Below are 23,271 nucleotides of genomic sequence, written 5' to 3'. Positions count from 1 at the left end.
TGGTGTGGGACTCGAGGCTCCTGTAGGAATGTCTGTGGAATTCTCTGCCTCAGAGGGCGGTGGAGGCAGATTCTCTGGATACTTTCAAGAGAGAGAGCTAGATAGGGCTCTTAAAAATAGCGGAGTCAGGGGATATGGGGAGAAGGCAGGAACGGGGTACTGATTGTGGATGATCAGCCATGATCACATTGAATGGCGGTGCTGGCTCGAAGGGCCGAATGGCCTCCTCCTGCACCTGTTGTCTATTGTCTGTACTACCTGCCCACCGGTGGCAGTGGGAAGAGGGCATGGCTGGGATGGTGGGCATACATGTTGATAGATGCCGCCTACTTGGGGCAGTGCCTGGTGTCCATGCTCTCCACGTTGGGGACAGCTGTGCCCGTGATGGAGTGGGAAAGGGAAGAGGCTGGCAACTGCAGTACAGTACAGGCAGTGACTTTAATGTCTGTGCTCGGCACGTTACTAGAGAGTATTCACACATGCACTTAGACGGACAATGCTGATTAGGGACAGTCAGTCAGTCACTCCACGAACCAGTAGAGCTCTATAATAATAATAATAATAATATATTTTATTTATGGGCGCCTTTCAAGAGTCTCAAGGACACCTAACTAACTCTCTCTTGAATGCATCCAGTGAACCGGCCTCCACTGCCTTCTGAGGCAGAGAATTCCACAGATTCACAACTCTCTGTGTGAAAAAGTTAGTCCTCATCTCAGTTCTAAATGGACTACCCCTTATTCTTAAATTGTGGCCCCTGGTTCTGGACTCCCCCAACATCGGGAACATGTTTCCTGCATCCAGCATGTACAATCACTAATGTTATACTGCATGTTTCTATAAGATCTCCTCTCATCCTTCTAAATTCCAGTGCAAATGCCCAGTCATTCTAATCTTTCATCATCTGACAGTCCTGCCACCCTGGGAATTAACCTCTTGAACCTACGCTGCACTCCCTCAACAGCCAAAAATCTCCTTCCTCAAATTAAGAGACCAAAACTGCACACAAGGCCAACATGCCATTAGCTTTCTTCACTGCCTGCTGTACCTGCATGCTTACTTTCAGTGACTGATGTACAAGCACACCCAGGTCTCGTTGCACTTCCCCTTTTCCTAATCTGACACCATTCAGATAGAATCTGCCTTCCTGTTCTTGCCACCAAAGTGGATAACCTCACATTTCAGATTCAGATTCAGATTCAATTTTAATTGTCATTGTCAGTGTACAGTACAGAGACAACGAAATACATTTAGCATCTCCCTTGAAGAGCGACATAGCAAACGATTTGAATAAAAAAAATAATAAGTGTCCGGGGGGGGGTGGTGATTGGCAGTCACCGAGGTACGTTGTTGAGTAGAGTGACAGCCGCCGGAAAGAAGCTGTTCCTCGACCTGCTGGTTCGGCAATGGAGAGACCTGTAGCGCCTCCGGATGGTAGGAGGGTAAACAGTCCATGGTTGGGGTGAGAGCAGTCCTTGGTGATGCTGAGCGCCCTCCGCAGACAGCGCTTGCTTTGGACAGACTCAATGGAGGGGAGCGTGGAACCGGTGATGCGTTGGGCAACCATGCACATTTATCCACATTATACCGCATCTGCCATGCATCTGCTCACTCACCCAACCTGCCCAGTTCACACTGCCACCCAGCTTTGTGTCATCTGCAAATTTGCTAATGTTACTGTTAATCCCTTCATTCTCAAAAAATTCCAGAAGATTATTCAAGCATGATTTCCCCTTCATAAATCCATGCTGACTCGGACCCATCCTGTTACTGCTATCCAAATGTACCGCAATTTCATCTTTTATAATTGACTCCAGCATCTTCCCCACCACCGATGTCAGGCTAACTGGTGTATAATTCCGTTCTCTCTCTCATTAGCTACTCTCCAATGCATAGGAACTGATCCTGAGTCTATAGAACATTGGAAAATTATCACCAATGCATCCACGGTTTCTAGAGCCACTTCCTTAAGTACCCTGGGATGCAGACCATCAGGCCCTGGGGATTTATCAGCCTTCAGTCCCATCAGTCTATGCAACACCATTTCCAGCCTAATGTGGATTTCCTTCAGTTCCTCTGGCACCCCAGATCCTCTGGCCACTACTATATCAGGAAGATTGTTTGTGTCCTCCTTAGTGAAGACAGATCCAAAGTACCTGTTCAACTCATCTGCCATTTCCTTGTTCTCCATAATAAATTCACCTTTTTCAGTCTTCAAGGGTCCAACTTTGGTCTTAACTATTTTTTTCCTCTTCACATAAGAAGCTTTTACTGTCCTGCTTTATATTCTTGGCTAGCTTACCTTCGTTCCTCATCTTTTCTCCCCGTATTGTCTTTTTAACTATCTTCTGTTGCTCTTTAAACATTACCCAATCCTCTTGCTTCCTGTTCATCTTTGCTACGTTGTACTTCTCTTTTATTTTTATACTGTCTCTGACGTCCCTTGTCAGCCACGGTCACCCCTTACTCCCCTTGGAATCTTTCTTCCTCTTTGGAATGAACTGATCCTGCACCTTCTGTATTATTCCCAGAAATACCTGCCATTGTTGTTCCACTGTCATCCCTGCTAGTGTATCTTTCCAGTCAACTTTGGCCAGCTCCTCCCTCATGGCTCCATAGTCCCCTTTGTTCAACTCATTCAAATCGTATTGAGTTTTTGAAGATGTGGCCAAAAAGGTCGATGAGGGCAGAGCTGTAGACTGCATCAATCTGCATTGAGTATTGAAGTTGGCAGGTCATGTTGCAGTTGCATAAGATTTAGGTGAGGCCGCATTTAGCGCATTAGTGTTCCGTTCTGGGCACCGTGTTATAGGAAAGATGTCAAGCTGGAATGGTTGTAGAGAGGTCTCTGTGGCGGTAAGTTCAGGCCTACCGCTGTATGTGGCCACTGGGTCTCTGTGGCAGTGAGTTAAGGCCTACTGCAGCACGTGGCCACAGGGCCCACACAGTGAGTTCAGGCCTACTGCAGCACGTGGCCACAGGGCCCACACAGTGAGTTCAGGCCTACTGCAGCACGTGGCCACAGGGCCCACACAGTGAGTTCAGGCCTACTGCAGCACGTGGCCACAGGGCCCACACAGTGAGTTCAGGCCTACTGCAGCACGTGGCCACAGGGCCCACACAGTGAGTTCAGGCCTACTGCAGCACGTGGCCACAGGGCCCACACAGTGAGTTCAGGCCTACTGCAGCACGTGGCCACAGGGCCCACACAGTGAGTTCAGGCCTACTGCAGCACGTGGCCACAGGGCCCACACAGTGAGTTCAGGCCTACTGCAGCACGTGGCCACAGGGCCCATGTAGTGAGTTCAGGCCTACTGCAGCACGTGGCCACAGGGCCCACACAGTGAGTTCAGGCCTACTGCAGCACATGGCCACAGGGCCCACACAGTGAGTTCAGGCCTACTGCAGCACGTGGCCACAGGGCCCACACAGTGAGTTCAGGCCTACTGCAGCACGTGGCCACAGGAGGCTCACAGTGAGTTCAGCCTACTGCAGCATGTGGCCACAGGGGTTGCTCGTCCCCCTGCAGGCCGCTCCCCCCCCCCCCCCCCCCCCCCAGACTTAGTTATTTACACCTGGCTGCTCAGCTTTACACCAAGGAGGATTGTCGTATACACAACATCACAGTTTCTATTCAGACTCAAGAATGCTAGGAATGTTCATGCATTTAAATTGTGAACAAAGATAATAATCATCTGACAAATGACAGAGACACCAGGCATGTTTACATTTGCTCTCTGTCTCAACACCTCCTTCTGCAACATTCTGTAAACTAGCTTTTAGGGCTAAAGGAATCAAGGGACATGGGTAAAAAGCAGGAACGGGGTACTGATTGGGGATGATCAGCCATCATCATATTGAATGGCGATGCTGGCTTGAAGGGCCGAATGGCCTACCCCTGCACCTATTTTTCTATGTTTCTATATTACCACCCTATCCAACTGTGATGCCCCTTTTAGGCAACTGTGTTCCTCGTCTATGTACCTGTAGACTCTAGGAGTCTCCTCCTTCATCCCTCTGCTCCACTACACAACCCAGAATTCTGCCATTCACTATGTACGTCCTGCCCTTGTTTGAGCTCCACATGCAGCACCTTACAGTTATCTGCATGAAACTCCATGAGCCATTCCCCAGCCCACCCAGCCCACTGATGCAGGTCGTGCTGTAATGTTTGACACCCCTCCTCACCATATGTGTACCTGTACAGCACCATCCCTGTGCTCATGCAGCAGTGTGCTACATACACCCAGGGTCACGCAAGTCACTGCACGGCTGCTGGAGGAGGTGGTGTAACCACAGAGCTTCCTGATGTCAGAATGCAACAAGACATCTCTTACCGTGGGCAAGAGGAAGAGGAAACGGTGAACACTCGCGGCTGCAGCTGTGGAGAGAACTGAAGTCAGCTCCATCTGTGCAGCCTCCGGACTCTGCCATCAACGTGTTTACAGTGGAGATACAGGTGTGTGGTCCCCACTGGGGAGAAGCTACTGCTGCACGCACACACGCACACACACACACAGGCATACACGCACACACACGTACACACACAGGCATGCACGGTCACGCACACACACACGCATGCACGCACACACACGCACGCACACGCACACGCACACACGCTCACACACAGGCATACACACACGCACACACACAGGCATACACGCACACACACGTACACACACAGGCATGCACGGTCACGCACACACACACGCATGCACGCACACACACGCACGCACACACGTACACGCTCACACACACGCATGCACGCACACACGCACACACACGCACGCACGGTCACGCACACACACACACACGCACACAGGCATGCACGCACACACGCTCACACACGCACGCACACAGGCATGCACGCACACACACGCACGCACACACAAACACACACACACTCACAGACACACACACCCACACACACACACAGACACACGCACACACGCACACACACGCACACGCACACACCCACACACACACACACACGCACACGCACGCACACGCACATGCACGCACACGAACACACACACGCACGCGACGCGCACATACACACACGCGCACCCACACCCGCTCACACATTGAGATTCTGTGGCGGCAGGCGAGACTCGAGGGTGGTCTGTTGCCTCCCTGGTGCCAGAGTCCAAGATGTCTCAAACTGACTTAAGAACATCCTTAAGAGGGAAGGAGAACAGCAGGAAATAGAGGAAGGAGGTTCTGCAACGTGCGTTTAGAGAACTAGGAAACAGGCCATTGGCAGCTGTTTGTAGGGTGAAAATGAGAAGCTGGTGCGACTTGGGTGGGGAAGGGTTAAAGAGAGAGGGAAGACTGGGGCTACCTGAAGCTAAATAAATCAATATTCATACCACTGGTATGCTGCCCAAGGAAAATATCAGATGCTGTTCCTCCCATCAACGTTTAGCCTCACTCTGACAATGGAGGAGAGCGAGGACTGGAAGGTCTGTGTGGGAATGGGAAGGAGAATGAGAATAACACTTTAATTCTCCGTCCCATTCCATCACAGACCTCTCTGTTCTTTATCTCTCCACATCATCCTCTATATCTTACGTTTCCCTTATCCCTACCCAGTCTGAAGAAGGGTCTCGACACGAAACGTCACCCATGTTTACACGATGTTTACACGATGTTGGTGAGGATGGTGAGGGAAGGCCGTACTAATGATAAGGCTGAATGATGTTAAATGGATCCCTGGGCCAGCTTACAACTTATATTTAGTCTCAAATCAGGCTGTTCTCCAGTAGATTAATACAGAAAGGCAAGTCTAGGCTTGCCACAGGTTGCTGTGTATTGAGATAATGAATGACTATAACATGTGTCTACCATTTGATGAGAGAGGAAGTTAGATTGATCTCACTAAGGGGTATTGACAAATGGCTGATGTCTTTAATATGTAAAATACCTTGCACCGAATGTCCAATCCTTTGAGGTATGCAGTGACTGATGACTTTGATATGCAAGTATCTTGTACCAAATGCCTTTAATATGTAAAGTCCTTGTATCATATGACAATATGCCTTTGATGCAGCTGATGTGACAAGACAACTCAGGCGCATCCTGTAGTAATCTTTATTCTCTGTACCCCTGACAATGTTTGTGGAATGTGCTAAGGTGACAAAAAGCACTATATAATGCGATGTAATTCCGTTGTTTGGGGAAGTGGATGAGGTTAGTGAAGTGTCTGTGTTGCTCACTTGATTAGAGTTCTCCCTCCCTTCCATCAGCCGATAATAAGTAAAGTTTTGAACTGGTCTACCAAACGTTTGTGAGTTGTCTGTTTATTAACAAGCGAACCTGTTTCATTGTTATAAAAGTAATTTTTTCACTCACACTACGCTCTTGTTCAGGGTTAACAGTAACCGGCAAGCAGTAACCAGCGAGCGATGACCCGCAGCAGGTGACTGACAACCAGCGAGTGGTAACCAGCATCCAGCGAGTGGTAACTAGCAACTGAGAACCAGCGATTGTAACCAGTGACCGGTGACTGACAACCAGCAAATTATAACCAGCAACCAGTGATCAGTTACCAGCGACCACAGATCAGTAACCAGCAACGAGTGATCAGTAACCAGTGATCAATAACCAGTGACCACAGATCAGTAACCAGCAACGAGTGATCAGTAACCAACCAGTGATCAATAACCAGTGTGATCAGTAACCAGTGACCAGTGATCAATAACCACAGACCAGTAACCAGCAACCAGTGATCAGTAACCAGTGACCAGTGATCAATAACCAGTGACCACAGATCAGTAACCAGCAACGAGTGATCAGTAACCAGTGACCAGTGATCAATAACCAGTGACCACAGATCAGTAACCAGCAACGAGTGATCAGTAACCAGTGATCAATAACCAGCGACCACAGATCAGTAACCAGCAACGAGTGATCAGTAACCAGTGACCAGTGATCAATAACCAGCGACCAGTGATCAGTAACCAGTGACCAGTGATCAGTAACCAGTGAGCAATGACTAGCAACGGGTGACTGATAACCAGCAGGGGGTGAATGATAAGCAGTGAGCAGTGACCAGCATCGGCTACCCAGTGACCAGTGACCGGGACCAGTGTCCAGTGACCGGGACCAGTGTCCAGTGACCGGGACCAGTGTCCAGTGACCGGGACCAGTGTCCAGTGTCCAGTGACCGGGACCAGTGTCCAGTGACCGGGACCAGTGTCCAGTGACCGGGACCAGTGTCCAGTGTCCAGTGACCAGGACCAGTGTCCAGTGACCAGGACCAGTGTCCAGTGACCGGGACCAGTGTCCAGTGACCGGGACCAGTGACCGGGACCAGTGACCAGTGACCAGTGTCCAGTGACCGGGACCAGTGTCCAGTGACCGTGACCAGTGACCGGGACCAGTGTCCAGTGACCGGGACCAGTGACCGGGACCAGTGTCCAGTGACCGGGACCAGTGACCGGACCAGTGACCAGTGTCCAGTGACCGGGACCAGTGTCCAGTGTGCCCGTGACCGGGACCAGTGACCGGGACCAGTGTCCAGTGACCGGGACCAGTGTCCAGTGACCGGGACCAGTGTCCAGTGACCGGGACCAGTGACCGGGACCAGTGTCCAGTGACCGGGACCAGTGTCCAGTGTCCAGTGACTGGGACCAGTGTCCAGTGACCGTTGGACCAGCCAGTCCAGTGACCGGGACCAGTGTCCAGTGACCGAGGACCCATGTCCAGTGACCGGGACCAGTGACCGGGACCAGTGTCCAGTGACTGGGACCAGTGTCCAGTGACCGGGACCAGTGACCGTGGACCAGTGTCCAGTGACTGGGACCAGTGTCCAGTGACCGGGACCAGTGTCCAGTGACCGGGACCAGTGTCCAGTGTCAGGATGCAGCCGTTCAGCATCCGTTGCTATGGTGACTGTGACGGTCAGCGTGTGAGAGAGCTGTACGCGGCGGGGGTATGGGAACACTTCCCTCGGGCACGCCGACACTTGCTGGGACAGTGGTGGGTGTGGGTGGCCGTGGGGCTGGTGCTGGGGCTGCTCCTGGCTCTGCCCCTGCCGCCCGCACTGGCCCTGGGTCTGGGCGTGGTGCTCCTGGCCACCGTACACCAGCTCCTGCGGCATGTCTGGTCCTCCCTCATCAACCAGAACCTGCGGGCGGACCTGTTGGACCCGGCCAGCCACTACCTGGGTCGAGAGGGCGGCTGCTTCTGGGTTGCCGAGTGCCAGGGGCAGGTGGTGGGCACGGTGGGTGTTGTGCCCTCCAACGCCTCGCCCGCTGAGCTGGTGCTGAAGCGCCTGAACGTGGCCATCACCCACCGCAGGAGGGGCATCGCCAAGGCCCTGTGCCGTACCGTGCTGGCCTTTGCCCACACCAGTGGCTTCACCGCAGTGGTCCTCAGCACCTCACTCATCCAGACTGAAGCACAACACCTCTACCTCAAGATGGGCTTCCAGCCGACCAGCACCGTGCTGCCCCATAACCTCCTCGCCAAGCTCACCAACTACACCATCCACCGCTACCGGCTCATGCTGGCAGGGCAGGGGCAGGGACAGGGGCAGGTGGAGGGGCAGGGGCAGGTGGAGGGACAGGGACAGGGGGAGGGACAGGGACAGGGGGAGGGACAGGGACAGGGGGAGGGACAGGGGCAGGAGCAGGGGCAGGGAGGGGCAGGGACAGGGATAGGGACAGGGACAGGTGGAGGGACAGGGACAGGTGGAGGGGCAGGGACAGGTGGAGGGACAGGGACAGGTGGAGGGGCAGGGACAGGTGGAGGGGCAGGGGCAGGGCAGGGACAGGGACAGGTGGAGGGGCAGGTGGAGGGGCAGGGGCAGGGGAGGGGCAGGGGCAGGTGGAGGGGCAGGGGACAGGTGGAGGGACAGGGGGACAGGTGGAGGGACAGGGACAGGTGGAGGGACAGGTGGAGGGACAGGTGGAGGGACAGGGACAGGTGGAGGGGACAGGTGGAGGGGCAGGGACAGGTGGAGGGGAGGGACAGGTGGGACAGGTGGAGGGGCCAGGGACAGGTGGAGGGGACAGGTGGAGGGGAGGGGCAGGGACAGGTGGAGGGGCAGGTGGAGGGACAGGTGGCAGGGGCAGGGACAGGTGGAGGGGGGACAGGTGGAGGGACAGGTGGAGGGGCAGGGGGACAGGTGGAGGGACAGGTGGAGGGGGACAGGTGGAGGGACAGGGACAGGTGGCAGGGACAGGTGGAGGGGCAGGACAGGTGAACAGTGGAGGGGCAGGGGGACAGGTGGAGGGACAGGTGGAGGGACAGGGGACAGGGACAGGGGCAGGTGACAGGGGACAGGGGCAGGGGCAGGGACAGGGACAGGTGGAGGGGCAGGGGCAGGGGACAGGTGGAGGGACAGGGGCAGGGACAGGGGACAGGTGGGAACAGGTGGAGGGACAGGGGACAGGGGCAGGGAGGTGGGGCAGGGACAGGGGCAGGGGGGCAGGTGCAGGGGCAGGGGCAGGGACAGGGACAGGTGGAGGGGGGACAGGTGGAGGGGCAGGGACAGGTGGAGGGACATGGGGGCAGGTGGAGGGGCAGGGACAGGTGGAGGGGGGACAGACAGGGCAGGTGGAGGGGCAGGGACAGGTGGAGGGGCAGGGACAGGTGGAGGGGCAGGGATAGGTGGAGGGGCAGGGACAGGTGAGGGGCAGGGGGCAGGGACAGGTGGAGGGGCAGGGACAGGTGGAGGGGCAGGGACAGGTGGAGGGGCAGGGACAGGGACAGGGACAGGTGGAGGGACAGGGACAGGGTGGAGGGGCAGGGGCAGGGACAGGGGCAGGTGGAGGTGAGGGGCAGCAGGGACAGGGACAGGGACAGGTGGTGGAGGGGCAGGGACAGGTGGAGGGGCAGGGACAGGGACAGGGACAGGGGACAGGGAGGGGCAGTGACAGCACCGTGCTGCCCCATAACCTCCTGGCCAAGCTCAGCAACTCACCCCTCTCTCTAAGACCCCACTCCCCCCCTCAATACCCCACACCCCCTCTCCCCGTGACACTAGACCCCCTCTTCCCATGACCCCTCACCCCCTCTCCCCGTGACTCCTCACCCCGTGACCCCACACATTAGAAGGATGAGGGGATATCTAATAGAAACATATAAAATTATAAAAGGACTGGACAAGCTAGATGCAGGAAAAATGTTCCCAGTGTGGGGCGAGTCCAGAACCAGGGGCCACAGTCTTGGAATAAATGGGAGGTCATTTAAGACTGAGGTGAGAAAATACGTTTTCACCCAGAGAGTTGTGAATTTGTGGAATTCCCTGCCAGGGCAGTGGAGGCCAAGTCACTGGATGGATTGAAGAGAGAGTTAAATAGAGCTCTAGGGGCTAGTGGAGTCAAGGGATATGGGGAGAAGGCAGGCACGGGTTATTGATAGGGGACGATCAGCCATGATCACAATGAATGGCAGTGCTGACTCGAAGGGCCGAATGGCCTCCTCCTGCACCTAGTTTATGTTTCTATGTTTCTACCCCCTCTCCTCGTGACCCTTCACCCTGTTCTCCCCATGACCCCTCACCTCGTTCTTCCCATAACCCCTCTCCCATGACCCCTCACCCCCTCTCCCCATGACCCCTCACGCCCTCTAGCCATCACCCCTCACCCTCTCCGTGACCCCACACCTCAGCCCCTCTCCCCACCCGGGACCATCTTTGATGGGGCATGTGGATCGGTATGGACGGGTTGGGCAGAAGGGCCTGTTTCTGTGCTGTGTAACTCTTTGAGTGCAGAATTTTAAATACAATGGTGTTAAAACATTGGAATCTATGTTTGAAACATTGGAATTAAATGCTTGAAATCTATTAGTCTCACAGTACATTCCCACCAGCACGTCATCCACGTACCTCCCCACAACCTGATCTGTCACACACTATACCAAAATCAATTTGCCAACAGTCATAAAAGCACAAAATACATGAAACATGAGATTAAAGTGACGAACGGAAAGACTTGGGGGGTGTGCAAAGATTGGGGGAGGGGGAGGGGACGTCGAGGGGAGTCAGTCTCAGTCTACCCCGTGACAGAAGGGGGTGGAATTGTACAGTTTGATAGCCACAGGGAAGAAGGATCTCCTGTGGCATTCTGTGCTGCATCTTGGTGGAACCAGTCTGTTGCTGAAGGTGCTCCTCAGCTTGACCAGTGTGTCATGGAGAGGGTGAGCTGTATTGTTCAGGATGCAGTTGAGGAGCATCCTCCCCTCCAAGACCACTGTTGGTAAGCTCATCCCATTTGTCCTTGCCTGAGGAAGTAGTTGAGGTAGGTACTATCTCAACATTTAAAAGACATTTGGACAGGGACCGCTCAGGTTTTGAGGGATATGGGTCAAATGTGGGCAGGTGGGACTAGTGTAGATGGGGCATGTTGGTCGGTGTGGGCAAGTTGGGCTGAAGGGCCTGTTTCCACACTGTATAACTCTATGACTCTATGCAAGTTTCCGTACTGTATGACTCTAAAGATTGAAGAGTTCCAAGCTGAAACGTCACCTATCCATGTTCTCCACAGATGTTGCCTGACCCGCTCAGTTTCTCCAACACTCTGTGTACATATTTGTCATCCAGCAGTATGTTCATATGAAGAAAGACTGGATAGACTCGGTTTGCACTCGCTAGAATTTAGAAGATTGAGGGGGGATCTTATAGAAACTTACAAAATTCTTAAGGGGTTGGACAGGCTAGATCAGTGGTTCCCAACGTGGGGCGTACGCCCCACAGGGGGGCAATTTGATTTTTAAGGGGGGGCAATTGAGCGCAACTGAGGAGATCTGGGTCCAAATTTTCGATTTTTATTTTTTTGAATTTTCCGTTAGGTAAACATATGTAGTTTATGTTTCAGATGTTATTTTGAGTAAATAATTTTTTGGGGGTAAAAAAGGTCTTTATTGTGTAGTTATTACATAATGACCGCGCCATGGCTCTTCATGCACGTTGCACGAAGCGCGCGAGGTCATGGGAGAACCTTATTTATTGAATTGGATTTAGAAGTTCACTTTTTAAATGACAAGAATTATATATCACCACATGGGGGGGGGGGGGGGGGGGGCATCAGGATTTCAGAGGTGATTAGGTGGGGCATGGCCAAAAAAAGGTTGGGAACCACTGGGCTAGATGCAGGAAGATTGTTCCTGATGTTGGGGAAGTCCAGGACAAGGGGTCACAGTTTAAGGAAAAGGGGGAAATCCTTTAAAACAGAGATGAGGAAAAACATTTTTCACACAGAGAGTGGTGAATCTGTGGAATTCTTTGCCGCAGAGGGTAGTTGAGGCCAGTTCATTGGCTATATTTAAGAGGGAGTTAATGTGGCCCTTGTGGCTAAAGGGATCAAGGGGGTATGGAGAGAAGGCAGGTACAGGATACTGAGTTGGATGATCAGCCATGATCATATTGAATGGAGGTACAGGCTCGAAGGGCCGAATGGCCTAGTCCTGCACCTATTGTGTGGTCACTCACCTACAGTGAGGGTGGGTGCAGCAGAGTGTGGACACCCTTGTCCTTGTCCTTGTCCTTGTCCCTGGGCCCAGCCCCTGTGGACACTCAGGGGAGGGCGAAGGGGGCGGAACCGCTGCCGGTCGCTAGGCGACCAACGGATCAGCGTCACCGCCGGGCGTAGAGGGGGCGGGTCTGGGTGACGCAATGGGGCGGGGACGTCCTGACGTGTGGGGCGGGTCTGATGAGGGGGAGGGGACGTGGTGACGTATTGGTGCGGGTCTTATGAGGGGGGCGGGGACGTGGTGACGTTGTGGGGCGGGTCTGGGTGGGTGAGGGGGGCGGGGACCTGGTGACGTGAGTGGGCAAGTTGGGGTGAGGGGGGCGGGGGGGTGGGACGTTGTGGGGCGGGTCTGGGGGGCGGGGACGTGGTGAGGGGGCGGGGACGTGGTGACGTTGTGGGGCGGGTCTGGTGAGGGGCGGGATGTGGTGACGTAGCGGGGATGGGTCTGATGAGGGGGCGTGGACGTAGTGACGTGGCGGGGGCGGGTCTGATGAGGGGACGGGGACGTAGTGACGTGGCGGGGGCGGGTCTGGGTGAGGGGGCGGGTCTGGGTGAGGGGGCGGGGACGTGGTGACGTGGCGGGGGCGGGTCTGGGTGAGGGGGCGGGACGTGGTGACGTGGCGGGGGGGGGTCTGGATGAGGGGGCGGGGACGTGGTGACGTGGAGAGGGGCGGGTCTGGGTGAGGGGGCGGGGACGTGGTGACGTGGCGGGGGCGGGTCTGGGTGAGGGGGCGGGGACGTGGTGACGTGGCGGGGGCGGGTCTGGGTGAGGGGGCGGGGACGTGGTGACGTGGCGGGGGCGGGTCTGGGTGAGGGGGCGGGGACGTGGTGACGTGGCGGGGGCGGGGTCTGGGTGAGGGGGCGGGGACGTGGTGACGGGGGCGGGGGCGGGTCTGGGTGAGGGGGGGGGGGTCTGGTGACGTGGCGGGGGCGGGGTCTGTGGTGAGGGGTCGGGGACGTGGTGACGTGGCGGGGGCGGGTCTGGGTGAGCGGGACGGGGACGTGGTGACGTGAGGGGGCGGTGAACCTGAAGTGAGGGGGCGGGGACCCGGTGAAGGGTCGGGGAGCGGGCGACGTCACGGGGCGGGTCCGGGAGCGGCCGCGCGGCGCCGGAAGTGAGGCACAAAGTGAACCGGAAGTACCGGAGCGTCCAAGACACAGACAGTGAAGTTGATCCGCGGCGGCGGCGACAGGTCAGTCCGTCCACGGCACAGACACAGACACAGACACAGACACAGACACAGACACAGACACAGACACAGACACAGACACACACAGACACAGACACAGACACGGACACAGACACAGACACAGACACAGACACAGACACAGACACAGACACAGACACACAGACACACAAAGCACCAGCACCGCCCGGGGCCCCGACACACACACACCGGGCCCTCGCCCCCGGCAGCGGGCCGGATGAAGGGGCCTCTCAGCGATTCCCACCCCACCCCATTCCCACCCCCCCCCCCCCCACACACACAACAGGCCCTTCGGCCCACAACATGATGCTGTCAAACTATTCTCAGCCTTCACATTCTCCATTCCCTGCTCTGCCATGAGCCCGGTCCAAAGCCGCTTAAATACCCCCGCCGTCTGCCACCTCCACCACCGCCCCTGGCAATGTGTTCCTGACACCCACCACCCTCTGTATAAACAACTCTCCCTCCCCCTTACACCCTGGAAAAAGCGCCTGACTCTTAAACTTATCTATGCCTCGCATAATATTATATACATGTGTCAGGTCCGCCCTCAGTAGTTCCATCCCAGCTGTTAGCAGGCAACTGAATCATCCCACCGCAACTGGAGAGCAGTGCAGGACTGGGAGATATGATGAAAGAATGACTTCAGAATTAAGGGACAGAAGTTTAGGGGTAACACGAGGGGGAACTTCTTTACTCAGAGAGTGGTAGCGGTGTGGAATGAGCTTCCAGTGGAAGTGGTGGAGGCAGGTTCGTTGGTATCATTTAAAAATAAATTGGATAGGCATATGGATGAGAAGGGAATGGAGGGTTATGGTATGAGCGCAGGCAGGTGGGACTAAGGGGAAAAAGTTGTTCAGCACGGACTTGTAGGGCCGAGATGGCCTGTTTCCGTGCTGTAATTATTATATGGTTATATGGGTCGACTGGGCTTGTATTCACTGGAATCTACAAGGATGAGACTGAGGGGATCTCATAGAAACATAACATTCTTAAGGGATTGGACACGCTAGATGCAGGAAACATGTTCCCGATGTTGGGGGAGTCCAGAACCAGGGGTCACAATTTAGGAATAAGGGGTCGGCCATTTCGGATTGAGATGAGGAAAACCCTTTTCACCCAGAGAGTTGTGAATCTGTGGAATTCTCTGCCACAGAAGGCAGTGGAGGCCAATTCACTGGATGTTTTCAAAAGAGAGTTAGATTTAGCTCTAAATAAATCAAGGGCCCTTGTGGCTAAGGGGATCAGAGGGTATGGAGAGAAGGCAGGTACGGGATACTGAGTTGGATGATCAGCCATGATCATATTGAATGGCGGTGCAGGCTCGAAGGGCCGAATGGCCTACTCCTGCACCTAATTTCTATGTTTCTATATGGGGAGAAGGCAGGAATGAGGTACTGATTGTGGATGATCAGCCATGATCATATTGAATGGCGGTGCTGGCTCAAAGGACTGAACGGCCTACTACTGCACCTATGGTCTATGTTTCTAGTATCTACCTACAACAGGGACCCTCAGACTATCTTTGATCAGACTTTACTGGCTTCAGCTTGCACTAAACATTATTGATATTCCCTTGACCATGTATCTGTACACAGTGGACGGCTCGATTGTAATCATGTATTGTCTTTCCACTGACGGGTTAGTGCGCAACAAAAGCATTTCACCGTGCCTCGGTACACGTGACAATAAACTGAACTGAAACGCAAACCTCCACCGTTCCATAGAAAACAATCCAAGTGTGTCCAACCTCTCCCAGTAGGTGAAGCCCTCTGATCCAGGTAGCATTCTGGTAAACCTCCTCTACCCCATCTCCATAGCCTCCACGTGTTGTTACTGAGCTATACCCCATGGTTTACATGCTGTCGGAGAATGGCGGCTCTCTGCTCTTCCCAGAGAATGAGCTACTGTTATCCAATACAATTGCTCTACTCTTTTAACACTTTTCTTTATCTATTAGACTTGAGTTTGGCTCAATTGTATTTAACTTTTGTGTATCTGAACATTAGATAGCAGGCAAAACAAAAACTTTTTACTGCACCTTAATACATGTGACAATAATAAACCTAAACCCTCCTCACAGTCTGTGACCCCAACAATCTTGATGTCATCTGCAAACTTACTAACCAAACCATTACATTTACATTCAGGTTATTTATATATATATCACAAACAGCAGAGGTCCCAGCACAGATCCCTGCGGAACTCCACTGGTAACCGACCTCCAGCCTGAATATTGGCCTCCACCACAACCCTTACTAAAGATGTTAGTAAGGTAAATGCAGACAACATTCACTGTCCAACTGTCATCAATCACCTTCATCGCCTCCTGAAAAAACTCGATCCAAAGACTTGATCTTGCTTTCTAAATTACAAAGCCATCCTGTCTATCCCTAATTAATCCATTCCCTTGCAAACAGAGTGCATCCTATCCGGAAGAATCCTCTCCAATATCATCCTTCCTAATGTGGTGCTCACCAATGTATAATCCACTGGATTCTCTCTTCTTCCCTTCTTAAACAAAGGAACAACATTGGCTGCTCTCCAGTCTTCTGGGACATCGCCTGTGGCGAGAGAAGACGTAAAGATCTTTGTCACGCCTCCCACAATCTCTTTTCTTGTCTCTCTCAGTAACCTGGGATTGATCCCATCAGGTCCTGGCGATTTATCAGGTTAGGCAGAGGTTTGCTTGCATCTCCTCCAACCTCATCTACTGTATCCATCGTTCAAGATGTGAACTTATACATTGGCGAGACCAAACGTAGACCAGGCGATCGTTTCGCTGAACACCTCCGCTCAGTCCGCCTGGACCTACCTGATCTCCCGGTTGCCGAACACTTTCATTCCCCTTCTTCCCACACTGATCTTTCCGTTCTAGGCCTCCTCCACTGTTAGAGTGAGGCTAATCACAAATTGAAGGAACAGCATCTCATATTTTGCTTGGGCAGCTTACAGCCCAATGGTATGAACATTGATTTCTCTAACTTCATATAACCCTTGCACTCCCTCTCTCTACATCCCATCCCACCCAAGTCGCACCAGGTTCCCATTCTCACCCAGCAAACAATGGCCTAATTCCTTTATCATTGTTACTTTTTGTTGCATATCTTTCATTCATTTGTACTATATCTCTCTACATCATTGTCTATATCTCTTGTTTCCCGCTCCCCTGACTAGCCTGAAGAATGGTCTCAACCTGAAATGTCACTCACTCCTTCTCTCCAGAGATGCTGCCTTTCCTGCTGAGTTACTCCAGCATTTTGTGTCTATCTTCGGTTTGAATCAGCATCTGCATTTCAATAGACAATAGGTGCAGCAGTAGACCATTCGGCCCTTCGAGCCAGCACCGCCATTCAATGTGATCATGGCTGATCATCCACAATCAGTACCCCTTCTCCCCATATCCCCTATCTTTAAGAGCCCTATCTCGCTCTCTCTTGAAAGTATCCAGGGAACTTTCCGCTGCCCTCTGAGGCAGGGAATTCCACAGACTCACCATTCTTTCCTTCCTACATATTAAAACTTATGGAGTTGTGATCACTATCCCAAGATGCTCTTCCACTGATCCATCCGAACACACTTCAGTTCCCAACACAAGGCCCTGTCTAAGCCTCTGGCACTGAGCAAGTCGCAGTCAATATTGGGGAAGTTAAAGTCACCACTAAGACATCCCTGTTGCTTTGGCATCTTTCAGTAATCTGTCTACATATCTGCACCTCTATCAGCCGCTTGCTACTGGGCGGCCTATAGTACAATCGCGTTAGAGTGCTCTCACCTTTCTTGTTTCGAAGCTGATGCCACTCCGCCTCAGTGGATGAACCATCCAGTATGTCCTCTCTGAGTGCCACCGTGATAGTCTCCATGATCAGTAATGTAACTCCACCACCTCTTTACCTCGCTCTCCATCACGTGTGAAACATGGAAACTTGTACACCAGTCACTGAAAGTTGGCTTACAGGTACAGCAGGCAGTGAAGAAAGCTAATGGAATGTTGGCCTTCATAACAAGAGGATTTCAGTATAGGAGTAAAGAGGTTCTTCTGCAGTTGTATAGAGCCACATCTGGAGTATTGTGTACAGCTTTGGTCTCCCAATTTGAGGAAGGACATCCTTGTGATTGAAGCAGTGCAGTGTAGGTTCACGAGATTGATCCCTGGGATGGCGGGACTGTCATATGAGGAAAGATTGAAAAGACTAGGCTTGTATTTACTGGAGTTTAGAAGGATAAGAGGGATCTTATAGAAACAAGTAAAATTATAAAAGGGCTGGACAAGCTAGATGCAGAAAAAATGTTCCCAATGTTGGACGAGTCCAGAACCAGGGGCCACAGTCTTAGAATAAAGGGGAGGTCATTTAAGACTGAGGTGAGAAAAAAAATTTTCTCCAAGAGAGTTGTGAATTTGTGGAATCCCCTGCCACAGAGGGCAGTGGAGGCCAAATCACTCGATGGATTTAAGAGAGAGTTAGATAGAGCTCTAGGGGCTAGTGGAGTCAAGGGATATGGGGAGAAGGCAGGCACGGGTTATTGACAGGGGACGATCAGCCATGATCACAATGAATGGCGGTGCTGGCTCGAAGGGCCAAATGGCCTCCTCCTGCCCTGATTTTCGATGTTTCTATGTCACCTATCATGTTCTCCACAGGTTCTGCCTGACCCACTGAGTTACTCCAGCATTTTGTGTCTATCTTCAGTTTAAACCAGCATCTGCAGTTCCTTCTTACATATTAAACTTATGGAGCCCTGTCTAAACCTTTGGCACTGGGCAAGTTGCAGTCAATATTGGGGAAGTTAAAGTCACACTAAGACAACCCTGTTGCTTTGGCATCTTTCAGTCATCAGTCTACATATCTGCTCCTCTATCAGCCGCTTGCTACTGGGCGGCCTATAGTACAATCGCGTTAAAGTGCTCTCACCTTTCTTGTTTCGAAGCTGCAGCCACTGCGCCTCAGTGGATGAACCATCCAGTATGTCCTCTCTGAGTGCCACCGTGATAGTCTCCATGATCAGTAATGTAACTCCACCACCTCTTTACCTCGCTCTCCATCACGTGTGAAACATGGAAACTTCACAACATTGTGCTGCCAATCTTGTCCATCTCACAACCATGTTTCCCAATGGCCACAACATCATAGTCCCAAACACTGATCCAGGCTCCAAGCTCAACTGCTCAACACAATACTCCTTGCATCAGCGAGGCCCAGCAGCATCAGCACCTTTCTTCCCCCCTCCCTGCTTGTTTCCCCGTTGAATCTCACTGATCCTAAACTCCACCTTCCCAACACTCCTTCCAATTTCTGACCTACTGCCCTTCCCAGCTCCAAATGCAGTCTCACCAAACGTATAAAGCTGCATCCTGACTTCTCAACTCCCACTTACTGCCCTGACCAACACCAAGTAAACCATACGCTTTCTTTACCATTCTATCTACTTGTGCTGCCACTGACAGGAGCTCAGGAGCTTGGACCCCAAGTACCCTCTGGGCATCAATGCTGTCAAACAATCTAGCGGAGGATCTCAGTGAGTTGAGCAGCACCTGGGCGTGGAGAGACCCTTCGTGCGTGCGTGGGTGTGGACGGCAGCACCATGCTTCCCTCATGCCCGACCTGCTGAACTCCTCCAGCTGGTTGCCTGTTCAGCATCTGAACACCCCAGGGTTCTGCTGTTTACTGTAAACTCTCTTCTTGCGTTAGACTTGACAGTGCATCAGCTGCCACTGGTCCAGATGAAACCCAGCTGCCTTTCTTTGTCCACATGCTCCATATGCTGCTGGATCCTTTAATAAACCCTCACTATCCACAATTCCACCAAATGTCTGTCTACATTTGCCTCCACCACACTAACTTGTATTGCAGAGAATCATTTGGAGTATTGCAGTCAATTTTAGTCACCCTGTCATGGAAAGGATGGCACTAATCTGGAAAGATTCACGGGGATGTTGCCAGGACCCGAGGGTCTCAGCTTGGGCAGGCTGGGTCTCTATTCCATGGAGCGCAGGAGGCTGAGGGGACAAAATCATGAGAGTGTACAAAGGAGAGAAGTAATTGATAGATCATTTGTCCAGGGGAATCAAGAACCAGAGGTTTAAGGTGAGAGACGAAAGGTTTAATAAGAACCTGAGGGGTAACTATTTCACTCAGAGGGTGGTGGGTGTATGGAACGGGCAGCCAGAGGAGGTAGTTGAGGCAGGGACTGTAACAACATTTAAAAGATACTTGGGACAGGTTTAGAGGGTCATGGGGGAAGCACGGGGAATAGGACCAGCTTAGATGGGGCATGTTGGTCAGAATGGACAAGTGCACCAAAGGTCCTGTTTCTGAGCTCCACACACTTTGACTCCATGAAACAACGGGTCACAATGATAATCCCCGCTCGTCACAGACCTCCAACCAGAGCAACCCCTCCCCAAGAGACCCCTTTCCCCACAGACCCCTCCCCCACAGACCCCCCCCCCCAGACCCGACCCCCCCCCACACAGACCCCTCCCCCACACACACAGACACCCCCCTCCCCCCCACAGACCCCACCCCCACACAGACCCCTCCCCCACACAGACCCCACTCCCACACACAGACCCCACCCCCACACAGACCCCCTCCCCCACACAGACCCCACCCCCCACACAGACCCCTCCCCCACACAGACCCCACCCCCACACAGACCCCACCCCCACACACCCCCCCACAGACCCCCCCCACACACCCCCACCCCCCACACAGACCCCACCCCCCACACAGACCCCCCCCCCACACAGACCCCCCCCCCCACAGACCCACCCCCACACAGACCCCACCCCCACACAGACCCCCACCCCCACACAGACCCACCCCCACACAGACCCCCCCCACACAGACCCCACCCCCACACAGACCCCACCCCCCCCACACAGACCCCACCCCCACACAGACCCCACCCCCCCACACAGACCCCCCCCCACACAGACCCCCACCCCCCACACAGACCCCACCCCCACACAGACCCCACCCCCACACAGACCCCCACCCCCCCACACAGACCCACCCCCCCCACACAGACCCCCCCCCACACAGACCCCACCCCCCACACAGACCCCACCCCCACACAGACCCCACCCCCACACAGACCCCACCCCCACACAGACCCCACCCCCACACAGACCCCACCCCCACACAGACCCCACCCCCCACACAGACCCCCACCCCCCACACAGACCCCACCCCCCCACACGGACCCCACCCCCACACAGACCCCACCCCCCACACAGACCCCACCCCCACACAGACCCACACCCCCACACAGACCCCACCCCCACACAGACCCCACCCCCACACAGACCCCACCCCCACACAGACCCCCCCCCCCACACAGACCCCCCCCACACAGACCCCACCCCCACACAGACCCAACCCCCACACAGACCCCACCCCCACACATACCCCTCCCCCCACACCCCACCCCCACCCACCCCCACCCCCACACAGACCCCCCCCACACAGACCCCACCCCACACAGAGACCCCCCCCCCACACAGACCCCTCCCCCCACATACAATCCCCCTCCCCACAGACCAGACCCCACACAGACCCCACCCCCACCACCCCCCCACACAGACCCCTCCCCAAGAGACCGAGACCCCCCAGACCCCCCCCCCCACAGACCCCTCCCCCACACAGACCCCTCCCCCCCACATACCCCCCCCTCCCTCCCACACAGACCCCCCCCCCCCATACAGACCCTCCCCCTCACAGACCCCTCCCCGACACAGACCCCCCCCCCCCACAGACCCACCCCCCGCACCAGACCCACCCCCACACAGACCCCCCACACAGACCCCTCCCCCACAGACCCCTCCCCAAGAGACCCCCCATCCCCACAGACCCCACCCCCCACACAGATCCCTCCCCCACATACAGAACCCTCCCCACACACAGACCCCTCCCCCCACAGACCTCTCCCCCACAGACCCCCCAGAGACCCCTTCCCCACACACCCCCCCCCCCACAGACCCCTTCCCCACCCGTCTCCCCCCACAGACCCCCCCCCCACAGACCCCTCCCTCCACAGACCCCCTCCCCCCAGACCCCTCCCCCCCCATAGACCCCCCCCCGCCCCCCCCACAGACCCCTCCCCCACACCCCTGACCCCACCCCCTCCACAGACTCCTCCCTCCCCCACAGACAGACCCCTCCCCACATGCCCCCTCCCCCCACAGACCTCTCCCCCCCCCCCACCTTCCCCACACCCCCGCACCCGTCCACACGTCTCCACCCTCCCCCCCTCCCCCACCCCCTCCTCCAGAACCCACCCCAAAGACCCCTTCCCCCCACAGACCCCTCCCCCCACACGGTCCCCTCCCCCACAGACCCCTCCCCCCACAGACCCCTTCCCCACAGACCTCCCCCCCGGTCCCCTCCACCACCCCCCCCCCCACAGACCCCCCCCACAGACCCCTCCACACAGAACCCCAGACCTCTTCCCACAGACCTCTCCACAGACCCCCCCCCACAAACCCCCCACAGACCCCCCTCCCACACCTCTCATCCCTGACCCCCCTCCCCCACTGACCCCTCTCCTCCCCACGGACCCCTACGCCCACGGACCCCTCCCCCCACACACCCCTCCCCTCCCCTACAGACCTTCCCCCAATTGACTCCTCCGCTCCTCACCACAGACCCCTCTCCCTCACTGACCCCTCCCCTCACTGACCGCTCCCCCCCCCACTGACCCCTACCTCACAGACCCCTCCCCCACACACACACCCCTCCCCCACTGACCCCTCCGCCCACTGACCCCTCCCCCACACACCCCTCCCCTCCGCCGCAGATCCATCCTCCACAGACCTCCAACCAGAGCAACACCGTCCACGAGTGTGTAAAATAGAACTAGTCAACTTGTGATCACTGCTTGGTCATAAGTGATAGGAGTAGAATTATGCCATTCAGTATCTCTCCCTCCTAGCCCCATTCTCCTGCCTTCTCCCCATAACCTCTGACACCCGTACTAATCAACAATCTCTCCATCTTCACCTTAAAAAATCCACTTAAACTTGACCTCCACAGCCGTCTGTGGCAAGAAATTCCACAGAATCACCACCCTCTGACTAAAGAAATTTCCCCTCATCTCTTTCCTAAAAGAATGTCCTTTAAATCTGAGGCTATCACCTCTAGTCCTAGACTCTCCCACTAGTGGAAACACCCTCTCCACATCCGCTCTATCCAAGCCCTTCACTATTCTGTATGTTTCAATGAGGTCCCCCCTCATTCTTCTAAACTCCAGCGAGTACAGGCCCAGTGCCGACAAACACTCATCATAGGTTAACCCACTCATTCCTGGGATCAATCCTGTAAGCCTCCTCTGGACCCTCTCCAGAGCCAGCACACCCTTCCTCAGATATGGGGCTCAAAATTACTCACAATATTCCAAATGCAGCCTGACCAGCGCCTTATAGAGCCTCAACGTTACATATCTGTTTTTGTATACAAGCCGTCTTGAAATAAATGCTAGCATTGAGTTTGCTTTCTTTACTAATGATTCGATTTACAGATTAACTTATAACCATATAACCATATAACAATTACAGCACGGAAACAGGCCATCTCGGCCCTACAAGT

General features: G+C 54.5%; 1 protein-coding gene across 1 annotated transcript; it reads left to right on the top strand.

The window, feature by feature from the left end:
* Window positions 1–7,805: 7,805 nt before the first annotated feature.
* LOC129694188 (N-acetyltransferase 8-like) lies at window positions 7,806–8,572 on the top strand (the record flags this gene model as incomplete). Its single annotated transcript, XM_055630906.1, has 1 exon — window positions 7,806–8,572. A coding segment is annotated over exon 1 (711 nt), but the record flags the coding sequence as incomplete, so codon positions are not given.
* Between the last annotated feature and the right edge of the window lie 14,699 nt (window positions 8,573–23,271).

This window comes from Leucoraja erinacea, unplaced genomic scaffold, assembly GCF_028641065.1.
Source record: "Leucoraja erinacea ecotype New England unplaced genomic scaffold, Leri_hhj_1 Leri_571S, whole genome shotgun sequence".
Classification (NCBI taxonomy): domain Eukaryota; kingdom Metazoa; phylum Chordata; class Chondrichthyes; order Rajiformes; family Rajidae; genus Leucoraja; species Leucoraja erinaceus.
The sequence above is the reverse complement of the archived record's forward strand: the minus strand, read 5'-3'. Positions and strand labels throughout refer to the sequence as shown.